The sequence below is a fragment of the Bombyx mandarina genome, chromosome 06 (assembly GCF_030267445.1).
Source record: "Bombyx mandarina strain Sakado chromosome 06, ASM3026744v2".
Lineage (NCBI taxonomy): Eukaryota > Metazoa > Arthropoda > Insecta > Lepidoptera > Bombycidae > Bombyx > Bombyx mandarina.
The window spans coordinates 10,920,026-10,934,406 of NC_143213.1; the positions used below are offsets into that span (position 1 = coordinate 10,920,026).

General features: G+C 36.4%; 1 protein-coding gene across 1 annotated transcript; it reads right to left on the bottom strand.

Moving 5' to 3' along the window:
* Positions 1 to 472: 472 nt before the first annotated feature.
* LOC114247925 (SCO-spondin) lies at positions 473 to 11,253 on the bottom strand. The gene is made up of 8 exons (XM_028181014.2): positions 10,717 to 11,253; positions 9,632 to 9,829; positions 7,381 to 7,572; positions 4,880 to 5,014; positions 4,101 to 4,289; positions 2,553 to 2,750; positions 1,558 to 1,749; positions 473 to 545 (listed from the first exon to the last, which is right to left on the bottom strand). The coding sequence occupies exons 1-8, from the start codon at positions 10,766 to 10,768 to the stop codon at positions 517 to 519; spliced, it is 1,185 nt and encodes a 394-aa protein (XP_028036815.2). The 5' UTR covers positions 10,769 to 11,253; the 3' UTR covers positions 473 to 516.
* Between the last annotated feature and the right edge of the window lie 3,128 nt (positions 11,254 to 14,381).

The following is a 14,381-nucleotide window of genomic DNA, read 5'->3' on the forward strand; positions in this document are numbered from 1 at the left end:
CAAATAAATCCACCTTTCAGTTTCGTTGGACGGAAAATATTTGAAGGCGACGACATTGCCAGCTTTACGTCCAATTTTTCCTGTTTGTCATCAGTGTTCTTTGAACGTCGCCCGGATTTGCACCGAAAGCCTCTTAACACTTTTTTCGTATACATATTTTTTCTTGACGACATTGTTCAAATTTCACTTGATTTTTGGTTTCGGTTTGACGTAAATTTTTTAATAGCGTTAAAAATGTTTAATAGTTTATTAGATATTGCCAGAGAATCAAGTTATGTTTCGGTATTTTGTTCTGAAAATCAACTATATGAAAATCTTTTGAAAATACTTTAAGATGTATTTCACGAAGTATTAAGGAGCGACTTTTAAGGAAATTCTGTTTTTATATAAATGCTCTAAGTATGTATAATTACTGTAATTTGTAGAACAGGAAAAATGAAACAGGCAGTTTATATTTTCTTTATTATTAATCTTTTTGTAATAGTTACAATTTTAACAAATGCCATTCGTCTTCCATCAGCGTTCAGTATTGATGACGTAGGAAGCTGTAAGTAATTAGTTAAATATATTAATATGTTGAATACCACAGAGAATTCGTAATACCGTGATTATCATTCGGTTAACATAAAATATCATAAAAGCGCAATGCAACGTGTAAAACCAGACGAATGCCTTCTTTCACTCGAGATTTTTGATTATATATTTTTTTTTTTTTTTTTTTTTTTTTTTTTTTTTTTTTTTTTTTTTTTTTTTTTTTTTTTTTTATTGCTTAGATGGGTGGACGAGCTCACAGCCCACCTGATGTTAAGTGGTTACTGGAGCCCATAGACATCTACAACGTAGACGCGCCACCCACCTTGAGATACAAGTTCTAAAGTCTCAGTATAGTTACAACGGCTACCCCACCCTTCAAACCGAAACGCATTACTGCTTCACGGCAGAAATAAGCAGGGCGGTGGTACCTATCCGCGCGGACTCACAAGAGGTCCTACCACCAGTAATTACGCAAATTATAATTTAAATTTTAAATTTTTACTTATTCTAGTAGCCTTGAGGGGTTATATTAGATTCGCCGATCGAGACCATAGTGCTTTGCGGGTTCACATAATATGATCCTACCAATTTAGCAATTTTTGTGCAAATCAAGGTTTTTCTATGAAAATTAATATTGTTTTCCGTCTAAGTGCAGGTATTTTTTTTATTTCGACTTCACGAACGATCTCTTAACAATCAGTATAATATAATCTATATATATATAAAAATGAATTGCTGTTCGTTAGTCTCGCTAAAACTCGAGAAGAGCTGGACCGATTTGGCTAATTTTGGTCTTGAATAATTTGTGAAAGTCCAGGGATGGTTTAAAAGGTAAGTAAACATGAAAATCCTCGGAATTAAATAAAAATAACAATTTTGTTTTCGCTTTAATGTGTCCACCGTCAGACCGATTCCTTTTGTTTGTTTTAAGTTTAGTTTATACGAAAGCTTAGGTCTTTTATTTATCGATTGAGACACTACGAAGTCTGCCGGGTGAGCTAGTATGTATACATAAATACTTACGACATTCTTCAGCTGGCACACAAATTCCGTCGTTGTTTCTAAAATGATTCTCGTCGCACACGCAACGGGGTTCGGCTTTACAACTGTCATCGCACACTACATTCGGATTGTCCACATCGTTGCAGTTCTCGTATAGGCACGTCGATGGACAAGAGTCCCAGACTTCATTCGGTCTGGTGCACTTGACCGGTGCTGAAAATAGTTTTTGGAAACGTCATGAAGTTCAACGACATACTCATAATATATTTCTACTGTACTAGACATATCCATGTTAAGGTCAGATAAGGTCAAAGGTATTTTCTGTTCAATAGGGCAGAAAAGGTTAATAGTTCATTGATTAGAAAATGTGGGTATGCAAGCACTATCTTCTTAATTACTAAGATTCTTAATTATTTTCATAAATAACTCCTTAAAATTTGTATTAACAGACGGAAAGTCATGTTAGGTGCGCAAAGGTGGATGCCGTGAGCCGTGATATTCCCGTTGCTTTGTCCACGGACTCTAGTAATCGTTAAATTACAGGTACCTAATATGTGTGCGCTTGTTTGTCAATAGTAAACGAGTAACTTAGCATTTACCATTTCCACAAGTCAGAATTTACTATAAGCGAACGAAAATCGAATTTGAACAACAATATTGATGTTTTTTTGAATGGATTTTTTTTTTCAAGATTTACATTCCAAATTAAAAAAAAAATACTTATATTGAGAGAGGTGTTCTAAACGAGTTTAAAAATAACAAAGTAGTTCTTAGTTGGCCTACGATGTAAGGTTAAATTTATGATTAAAAACTTCAAAATTTCTCGAATAAATAACATTCATCGAATAATTCGATCGAATATCAGTATGTGTGTGTGTGTGGGTTATAATCTGCCCCCATGGCTTCGTTTAAAATGTAAACAACGTCTGAATCTCATCGCCTTCTAAGCGGTATAAACTATGAACATAAACGCTAAGCCGTTATAAAAATATAGACGAATTAAAGCAGTTACTTACGACACTCTTTGGCCGGGATACATTGATTGTCATTGACGCTTCGGTGCTTATAGTAGGAGTTACAAACACATCCAGAAAGGCAAGGGTTGGGTATATCGCAAATGACCTCGCCTCTGGTGTCGTTAACGGGACAATAGTCTGTTATGCAAGGCACCCGACAATTCATGAAAGTCGCGTTGTCTCCACAGGGATTGCCTCCTGAAAAAGTCCAATATTAAGAAAATCAGTGAGCAATTTAAAACTGCGTAATTAGAAATTTACGTATATAGTTTATTGGCAAATAATTCTAAAATTGGTATTAATATAAACTGTAACTGCCTACAGATTGGTGCCATAGTCTTGCCTAATTCGGTATTTAGCGATATTTTTCAATATTAGTTATCAACATCATGTTCCAAAGTAGACGAAAGCAAACTAGATACGAGCCTAATAATTACGCGATATGAATAATACATTTAAGCAACGGAATATTTAGATGACTCATATTTTTTTTATATATTTAGATTTTTTTAAATTATTAATTAAAAATTAATAATTTAATAATTAAAAATTAATAATTTATTAATTAAAAATTAATAATTTATTTATTTATTTTGTTTTGGAAAGCCGGGGAAAGTTACGAAAAAGATAATAGAATTTTGAAGTTATAAAAGCAAATATTATTATGTAAGAGCAACCACGTCAAGAATTTTACGAAGGTGTATTCATTAAAATATGCATACTAGTACATTTATAATATAATTCATTAAGGCTTTATTAATAATCTCACAGAATTTCTAAAGAAAATGTTATCATCGAAATTTTTTACACGTAACAATAGAGTAGAACGATTTTATGACGGACGGTGGTAAATTGCCTTCGTTTGAAATCGAGACTCCTGTACGTAATAGATAAGGACCGGAAGTTTCAAATATCATTCAACTTCCCAGAAACACGAACGATCCAATAGATCTCGTTTAATTATATTTGTTCCTTTATTTATCAAAGAACTTTGGCTCTGAATAATGTTTTTGATTGGATCATTAGTGAATCAACGTTTTACGGGGAATAGAAATTTTCTTTGAAATTTATTTTGGGACATGTACTTGATTAAAAAATGTTCTGTCTGGAGTTTTATGGATCATCGTTAGACTTCCACTGACGCATTCGATTTGACGGGACAATAAGTTGGGGAATTGAAGGTACTCCATGGCGTAATAAGTAGGAATCCTCATAAACTCAACATTCTAACATTCAATTGGTTCTTCCATCCTGTTCCATATAGTAGGAGGGAAGATACACCCAAAAAGTTTCTTTTAATTTACGAAAAAAAAACACTTTTTCGACTCGTCTTGTTTCTGGCAGTAGTTTCAATTTCGGTGGGTGGCGCATTTACGATGTAGATGTCTATTGGCTCCAGTAACCACTTAAACCCAGGTGGGCTGTGAGGTCGTCCATCCTTATAAGCTATAAAAAAAAAATCTTTCAATGATTCTGTGGCTAAACAAGTAGCCTCAACTTCACGAATTAAGCCCAAAAACACCCAAATTCAAATAAAAAAGAACTAACCAGGACACTGATCAAGTAAAATGCATTTGCCGTTGACCTTTGACCGGATGAAGCCGGGCTTGCATTCACATCCGACGGGTTCGCACATTTTCTTGCACGGAACAGCATTAGGGGCTTCACACGTCGAAGGACACGGTTGTGGGCACTGAGCGATTATAGCATTCGGGTCAGAATTGCAGGAGGCATCAGCTGAAATTTAAGGACTCATTAATGATTTCCAGATACAACGAATATATTGACTGGCCGCGAATTATATTATCGACAATGTCTGTGTTATAAAATAAAAACTAATCTATATTGAATTATTTAATATTGAAATTGTTTAATTATAGAAAACTTTAGGTTATTACTTAAATTTTATGTATATCACTTTGATAAGGTAAGGGAAATTGTAACATAAATTGAAAAAGATATATAAATAGTTAAGAGTTACATACGTTGTCAGTAGCGCTGTCGTAGGCGTGAGAGAGAGGGAAGCCAGACATAGTGGCGCCGTAACGCGTAACGTAACGAAGCGGCTTACCCTCCCATAACAAATGATTACTTAAAAAATATTTAATTTTTTTCGTCATTTAATGACGTCCTAGGTCCTAGGACTTAGGTCCTAGGTTCTAGGTCCTAGGTCCTAGATCCTAGGTTTTAGGTCCTAGGTCTAAAAACTTTAGAACAAATGAGCCACTTGCCATTATGTTTAGCCGTTGCACAAATATAATTAAGACTTCCACTCATGGTGGATAGTGACATTCACGTTATGAATTTTACATAATTTATTTTCATACCAGGACAATCTTCGATCTTTATGCAGACGCCTCCGATCTCAGACAATATATAACCAGGTTCGCATACATTACGATCAATATTAGGACAGTCCGGTGGATTAGGTTGAGCGCACGTTGGCGAGCAGATGTTCGAATCTGGGAAGGAAATTTTAAATATTTAATCTATTAATACGCTGTTTAGACCCATGTCAAAAAGGATTCCGTATTGAGAAACGGAAAATTTTGTTTGTATTTAAAGGTGTCGGCATGAAAGCCCTGCGCTAATATTTTGTTCTGTGTGCTTTTAATGAAGGAAACAACAATAACAAGTTTCACAGCCCGGATACCTTACACAAAGAAACTGGGTATGATCGAGACTCCATCCGGTACTATATTATTACCAAGGGGCTCCCGAATTTAGAACTAATGACTTAACGTCTCACTGATGTCAACTATAAAGGCTTCGTCAAACAGAACGCGTAATTAGCGCGCGTCAGAGCGCTAAACTGACGGCGCGCTATGACGCCGAGATGTGCTGTACTACTATGGTAACATACCGTCAAACAGAGCCCCAGCGCTATAAGTAAGAAAAGAGCGCGACGTTAAAACGCAGCGCTAAGTACGCGTTCTGTTTGACGAAGCCATAATGCTTAATTGATTTAATATAAAATTAGAGCTTAGTAAAACATGTAAACTGGAATGTTTATTTGTTTTAGTAAACTCAGGGGAAACGTACTAATAGCAGTATATTTAAAAAAAAACATGATCCTTTCTTCTCGAAGTATAAACTACGACCTTACGGAGGTTAACATCAACATTCTAACACTTGAATAAACATAGGTGAATGTAATCATTACAATCATCAAACAGTGTTCAAACAGTAGCGGTGATTTATTTTCAAGATAATAGGAATATTTATTCCGTTTGTCCGTATGTCACCACTTCTAGGAATTAGAAATTTATTAATGACGGAATTACTGGTGGCTTATTTCTACCGTGAAGCAGTAATGCTTTTGATTTTTAATGATTTGCTCCGCTTTGAAGGGTTGGGCAGCCGTTGTGACTGTACTGAGATCTTAGAAATCATATCTCAAGCTGGGTGACGGCATTTACGTTATATATGTCTATGGCCTCCGGTAACCATCAAACCCATAGACGCAGCCCACTGAGTTTCTCGCCGGATCTTCTCAGTGGGTCGCGTTTCCGATCCGGTCGTAGATTCTGCGAAGCACTGCTCTTGCTAGGGTCAGTGTTAGCAACTCTCCGGTTGAGCCCCGCGAGCTCACCTACTAACGTTAGGGTGAAGCTGAAATAGCCTCTCAAGGCTATCAGCAAAGGTAGGAAAAAAGAAAAAAAGAAAAAAAAAAGTAACCATCAGGTGGGCTGTGAGCATGAACTAGCTATTGGGGAAACAATATAGGGAGTGGTATTTTGAAAAGTAATTTCGATTTCTTTTTACTTATATAGATTTTCTATTGTTACGAAATCGCACATTTTTGCTTTTTAAAATTCACTTGTTGGAACTTCAATAGCACTTGTTATAACAAGCTCTAATAAAATAATTTTGACTGTATTTCCAATCCCAAACCTAACAATAAATAAAAAAGCTATTCCTAAAATTAAATAAAGATCGCATTTATACACGTTTAAAACTAGACGTGTCCTAGATTTTATTCGTGTTAAATTTGCTTATTCAAACATAATAAGATTACATTTTTGGGATTAAAGAGTTGCTTGCGTCATTCTATGGTTTATAGACAAACAACCAATCTCAACATCTGCTATTATAGAAGTTATATCCGGCGTTGCCTGGGTGATGACATTGATAATATTAAGCTGTGTCCGATGTGTTAATTCAAGCTATAAATTATTTGTGCGCAAAGTTCATCCAAATTAATTCAGTCGTTTTTACGTGAACTAGAGGCCCCGCAGTAGTCGAAATTCGACTATAATTAATTGGAATTGTAAGTTTCTACACTATTATGATTGTATTTTCAAAGCCAAGACTACACTATAGATAAATATTAATAGAGACAAACAATATTTAATATATTCTCAATTTTACCATAGACGTCAAGAACAAAAGTTTGACAATAAATAAATAGTATGCATGCGTGTGTGTGTCAAATACATGGTAGTGTGTGTAATGTTTTCTTTATTGATTTAATGTATCTTTTAAGCATTATTTAAAAAAAAAATTAGCATTGTGCACTTCTTCTCTATATTCTCTATAAGTGTGGAAAATTTCATACTTCTCCGTCCGCGCCATTTTCGTAAAAAGAGATACAAAGTTTTTGTTTCACGTATTAATATCTAATCTACTAATATTATTAGTATAGATTCGTACAAACCTTCTCAGTGGGTCGCGTTTCCGATCCGGTGGTACATTCTGCGAAGCACTGTTCTTGCTAGGGCCAGTGCTAGCAGTACTCCGGGTTTGAGCCCCGTGAGCTCAACTACACGTCAAGGCAAAGTTGAAATAGCCTCTCAAGGCCATCAGTAGAGGTAGGAAAAAAACAAACCTGGGCAGTAATCCCGCGGAACGCACATTCCCAATTGGTTTCTCAAGTGGTTTTTAGTACATTTGCAGCCAGGGAAGCAAAGTTTACTGGCGATGCAGATTTCGTTAGAATAAACATGAGCGCAGGACTCTAAGCAGATATTCTCACATTCTGTCGGTTCTTCGTGTGGCCCACAGTAAACTGGATCTGGCGCTAAAAGAAGCATCGTGATTAAAACTTCACGAGCATTAAAGCAATATTTTTGGAACGAAGTTCCTTGTGGGATGAGCGGAGGGATACCTAACCGGGAAAAAACGTCCGTAACGTAAGATTTTTATTAGTAATGCACACAGTGTACAACTTAACGCCCAAAAAATAACATATTTTTATTACATAATTTTTATAAATCATTGCGAATAAAATAAAGTTGATAACTTTGTAAAGTAGTTTTTTTCATTTTTATCAATAAAAAAATCATAATAAAAATTGTGTACCTTAAAATTTATTAAATTATTGAATATAACTTAAAATTAATAATTGTATAATAAGGAACTTCGTTCCTATCCGCTGTCCCACGACACCACACATTTTTTTTAAATTTTGTACTGAGTCAAATCAAGAACTTTATCTATTATTGTTGGAATTCTAGTTTAGTGATGTGAGCATTTAATGAACTGACGTCATATGTTTTTCTTTTATCACCTGTTCATGTATGCTCAGCTTGCAAGCAACCATAATTTATGTAAGAACTGAAAAAATATTTTCGCGATCAAATTATTGACATTGCCTGTGTGAATAAGCATCGCAAGCCGTCACTGTCTGTGAATAGATAGGACCAAGATTCGCATTATTATAATCGCGCTGCCACGATGGAGTACTTTTGACAATTTTTTATAAAATTATCACGCATATAGATGCAATATAAAATATATTAAAGCATGCATATAAGTGCATACTTTAAAAGATTTCAATATATAGGCAGTGAATTTTTTAAAGTAATTTTCATAATTTTTAGGAGATCCGGTCTACTTTGAAATGTGGACATACATCAAAGACACTGGTGGTAGGACGTATTGTGAGTCCGTACGTATAGGTACCATTGCCCTACCTATTTCTACCGTGAAGCAGTAATGCGTTTCGGTTTGAAGGATGGGGTAGCCGTTGTAACTATACTGAGATCTTAGAACTCATATCTCAAGGTGGGTGGCGGCATTTACGTTGTAGATGTCTATGGGCTCCAATAACCGCTTAAAACCGCTTAAAAAAAGACAGATTAGTATCACATTGGTTTAACTAGGATAATCAAATTCAAAGGATTAAAAAGCAATTCTTTTGGAATAAGCTTCTTTTAGAATTTTAAGCTTTAGTTTGATAAGTTTTAGAACCATTGATGAAATAACATCTCCTTTAAGACTTATAGTTGGTTTATAAAGATAACCTGGAAATTTTCCATCTGAGATGAATGAATTTAAAAACACGATCTTAATCCATTATCGTAGAAGTATTACATTAGAAAAACTAGTATCAGCTTGCGGGATTTGAACGCCGGAATAGTCTTAAATATCGCTTGATACGAGTACTACTACCACTACAACTTCTTACTACCGTACCAGTTCTTTCTCTCTAATTTTACAACAGATAAGGCGTAATATAAACCTGGAAGGACGTGTATTAAAATCCAATGTAATATTATTAAGACTACCATGATACGTCCCAAGATGAGCGACAAAATTCGCTTTATAATAACCGTGGACTCGAAAGAAACTGTCAAAGTCAGTGTACCAATCCGGTACGTGTCTGTTTTAAATTGAACTTTTTTTATTTTTTTTTATTCCTTAGATGGGTGGACGAGCTCACAACCCACCTGGTGTTAAGTGGTTACTGGAGCGCATAGACATCCACAACGTAAATGCACCACCCACCTTGAGATATAAGTTCTAAGGTCCCAAGTATAGTTACAACGGTTGCCCCACCCTTCAAACCGAAACGCATTACTGCTTCACGGCAGAAATAGGCAGGGTGGTGGTACCCACCAGCGCGGAGTTACAAGAGGTCCTACCATTAGTAATTACGCAAATTATAATTTTGCGGGTTTGATTTTTATTACACGATGTTATTCCTTCACCGTGGAAGTCAATTGTGAACATTTGTTGAGTACGTATTTCATTAGAAAAATTGGTACCCGCTGGAGATTCGAACATCGGTGCATCGCTGAGCACGAATGCACCGGATGTCTTATCCGTTGGGCCACGACGACACTCAAGACACTTACGACACGAATCCGTCGAAACGCAAGGTCCAGTGGCATCATCGAATAGCCGAACCCGATCTTCATCGCATACGCATCCCGAGTAAGTTTCACACGAATCTCCCGGCACTGTCTGATATCGGTTCGAACATGTTATCGGGCAGTCGGTGCTGTTTCCAACGAAATGTTCGTTTCTCGGACATCGATGTAATAAATGATGCTCTGGAAAAAGTTGCGGAGATGGAGATTAATTTTAAAAGCATTGTGTTCCTCAATAATCTGGTAAGGCAGCCTTAATTTTTACTAACTCGTTAAGTTAACTTACTATGAACTATTGCGCTCATCCAATGAATATCTTAGGTCTATGAGCAGCGTTGACCACTCAAACTTGTTTATTATTATTATTATTATTATACTTAACAAATTCCTTAAATGAATTACGAAAGACTCGAAGACAATCCTGAAATAGATCTAAAAGTAAGCCCGTCCATTAATAAGTTGAAATAACGAATTATTGATCCCACTGTCGACACTAAAATAATAGTACCATAATATGGATGACATTATAGTACTATTAGTGGTATTTCTAGAAGCAAGTAAAAGAGTCGGTAAAATCTGTTTGAGAGTCTTATTAAGAATTTTGTAGAAATTTCTCTACCATGTTTTTAGTGTTTCACTGTCTTTTTTTCACCTGATACTTTGTTAATGATTTTCAAATTAGCCTTACGATGAGTTTGAAATTTATACGAACATAGCTTAAAATGCCAATGCCAGTAAATGGACAGGATTTTGTTTTTAACGAATCTTTTTCTTTTTATCAAATAATATTTTGTAACAATAAAACACATTATTACCAACCAGTTAATTAATAATAATTGAATACAGTATAATAGTAATGGTAGAATTATTCACTACCAATCTTAAGTTTTCATAATTTGAGTTCATTCTAGAAACATCAATCCACGAACATTTTCTCAAACACAATATTTCAGAATGTCACATATTATTAACACACACACACATTGAATTCCAAATAAATACACAGAATGACAATAATCATTTTAAAGTTGTAAATAAGTATTATTTTTTATGAATTATATAATAAATACCTTGTACATAATATGCTGCAACCGTAGATATAAAACAGAACAAAATGAACATCCTCGCGACCTAGTTCATACTGTCGTATTATGTTCGAGTTACTTTTATATTATGTGCGTTTTGTGTGCATTGTCATATTACGAGTATACAAAGAAGCGTGTTCTTTAATGTGTCAACTTCAGAGACTATTGCCCGTATTTTTAGTCGTTTTGTAAAATAGTCCTCCACTCTTAACTCATCCGATGATGCTCGAGCATTCCTCATCATGCACAGACCCAGGCCATTGCACAACAATATCATATATTTCCATTTACGGTCCAAATACTATTTGGACATTGATAGAAAACCAGCCTTGAGGAACGTTCAAGGTACGTCGCGACGCGACAGTTCGCGACAGTTCGCTTACTTCACTCCGGTTAGGACAATTTTCCAAGGACGTTTGAGTGGAGTTTATTTTTACGACTAAGCATACCAAAACGCGCGTTGGAGGTTGAGTCGAGTCGAGTTAGGCTCGTGTGAACGACTAAAGATACGGGGGTAAAACTAATGTCTATAAGTACTGAAGGTGTTATCAAAACATTTGTATGTATTTCTTGTATTAATTAATGAAGTTGAACATTATTAAAGTATTGTTCGGTTTGATTTGTGTATTTTTATAAGAATATTTTAATTTACGATGTGTTCGTGACAAAATTCGATACCCGAGAGGTAACACAAAAATACTTCAAAAAGTTTTTTAGATCCCGAACACCCGACTTCCTTAAGTAGAGTACGGAAAGGTCGCTATTGCCCTGGCAAGAGATGCATCGACACCATGAGTGCAAATTTTGATTGACGGAAGAAACAAAACCTTTATTCTCGGGAAAATGAATTGCAATATTATAGGCAAAGATTAATAACGGTCTTTATATTATCGGACTAATGCTATAAAAGATAAACCGGGCTCAATAAATAGTCAGACGGATAACATTTTTTTAAGTTTTAGAAAATAGTTAACCATAATAATTGAAATCTTTCATTTCGAAATTGAAAGATCTTTAATTAATTTTACTGTAAAGACCTTTATTAAGAAAAATGTATGTTATGTCCATAGTTACATTTAGGTAGTGTCAGTATTAGGTTTTACTGGTGGTGGACCTCTTGTGAGTCCGCACGGGTAGGTACCACCGCCCTGCTTATTTCTGCTGTGAAGCAGTAATGTGTTTCGGTTTGAAGGATGGGGCAGCCGTTGTAACTATACTGAGACCTTAGAACTTATATCTCAAGGTGGGTGGCGCATTTACATAGTAGATATCTATGGGCTGGGTTATTGCTTGGCGGCAAAAAGTCGAGGCCTATCCAAGCCGGGTAGACTGCGAGCGTGTGCTTTACCGCGTCCAATTCGTACTCTAAGTTCCAATCTGGTGCAAGTACTTCCCGAAATAAGCCTTATCGAGTTGTACTAACACCAGTCCGTAAGTCGTCTGCGATCGCGCTTCACCATGGTCCGGGCGAATCACCTCGATGGTCTGTCTTCAAAGTCTCATCAGAATTAATTTTACTGTTTCAAAAAAGTATCTAGCACGAAAAAATAAATAGACAGACATAAATTGTATTAGTTCTATTAAAGTTTTATCTAAAAAATCCGTTTGACGACAAAAACTTTTACTTCGAAATCACAGACAGACATCTTCTTTATTTATTTGTAGATAGACGACGTAATGATCATTAAAGCTGATGGTTAAACTTTAACTCACCTTATATCCTCCGAACTAATCGCGACTTTATTCCGAGCTTTTTACTACTCTTTAAGTTCATGAAAGTTAGATCACGGGCTAAGCTAGTTAGCGCTGAGCGGTTTAAGCGCTTAGGGCTCTGCTACACCGTTATAGGATACTGTGCTATTTATTAATAGGATACCAACATGAAACTTACTGCAATTTTCGTTCGAAGATTTACACTGACTAACATTTTTAAAATAGTCTTATATTATTGTGTTATATGATCTTATTGACTTATCTCCCTATCTGTTAGCTAGTAGCCTAAGGGGCTATTCCAGCAATGCACTGGCGGGTAGGTAAGCTCACGGGGCTCATCCTGATAGAGTTTGCTAACACTGGCCCTGAGAATAGCGATGCTTCGCAGAATCTACTATCAGATCGTAATCGCCTTATTGACTGCAACAGTATTAAATGTGTCTTTATGGTATACCCAGATAAAAAAAAAAAAAATTATAAAAAAAATGGAGGAGAAGCGGGCGCCCCTGAAGAACGAAGAGAAGAAGGAAGACAAAAGAAGGAAAAGAGATCAAGGGAGAAGAAAGAAACGAAGAAAGAAGTCGGTCCCACCGATAGTAAAGTGAAGCCTGCCACTCACCAACCCGCAGCGCATCACCCCTGCCTCAATAGGCAGGGAGTTACAAGCCCGGGCAGAGGGGTTTCGCAGAGGCCCATCCCACGCCCCTGTAAGGGGACACGACGCCTCCACGATCCGATCGTAATACTCTAGTTTGTTTGAAAAAGTTTTTATCTTTGGGTCTCTCTGTATGTTTACTTTAAGCTTTGTAATTCAAAAGCCATGTTATAGGTCTGCATTCACGTTTTTCACTGGTGGTAGGACCTCTTGGGAGTCCGCACGGGTAAGTACCACCACCCCGCCTATTTCCGCCGTGAAGCAGTAATGCGTTTCGGTTCGAAGGGTGGGGTAACCGTTGTAACTATACTGAGACCTTGGAACTTATATCTCGAGGTGGGTGGCGCATTTACGTTGTAGATGTTTATGGGCTTCAGTAACCACTTAACACCAGATGGGCTGTGAGTTCGTCCACCCATCTAAGCATTAAAAAAAATTCCTTTGGTCCTTACCGAAACGTACACATAAAATTACAGCGATATAAATTTCGTCATCAATCTAAAGATCTATTAGAAGATGCAGTAGAAATATGCGGTACGATTACATTTATTCGTGCGTGCGTGTAGAACGAACCTAAGCTTCAGTTACAGAACTGCATAGCCCGACATAATTAAACGTGGCTTCAGCTCGGGAAAATGCCTTTTCAATTTCAAAGTTTATTGCCTTCCAGTCCAAAAAATATACATTGTACTAGCTGACCCGGCAGACTTCGTAGTGCCTCAATCGATAAATAAAACACCTAAAGTTGTGTATAAAATAAACTTAAAACAAACAAAATTCGCCCGACGGGGGACACATATCAAAGGAAAAATAAAATTGTTATTTTTGTGTAATTCCGAGCATTTTCATATTTATTATACACCTTTTAAACCTTCTCTGGACTTTCACGAATACTTTAAGACCCAAATTAGCCAAATCGGTCCAGCCGTTCTCGAGTTTTAGCGAGACTAACGAACAGCAAGCAATTCATTTTTAAATATATCGATGTCGTGAGTTGAGCTAACTTTTTTTTTTTATTGCTTAGATGGATGGACGAGCCCACAGTCCACCCGGTTTTATGTGGTTACTGGAGCTCATAGACATCTACAACGTAAATGTGCTAGCCACCTTGAGATATAAGTTCTAAGATCTCAGTATAGTTACAACGGCTGCCCTACCCTTCAGACCGAAACGCATTACTGCTTCACGGCAGAAATAGGCAGGGCGGTGGTACCTACCCGTCCGGACTCCCAAGAGGTCCTACCACCAGTGTTTACGCAAATTATAATTTTGCGGGTTTGAT

Coding starts and splice junctions, on each gene's coding strand:
- LOC114247925 (XM_028181014.2), bottom strand. CDS start 10,768: ATGTTCATTTTGTTCTGTTTTATATCTACGGTTGCAGCATATTATGTA. Junction 5,015..7,380: donor TCCGCGGGATTACTGCCCAG/GTTTGTTTTTTT, acceptor TTTCCTTCCCAG/ATTCGAACATCTGCTCGCCA. Junction 4,290..4,879: donor AAAGATCGAAGATTGTCCTG/GTATGAAAATAA, acceptor CTTAAATTTCAG/CTGATGCCTCCTGCAATTCT.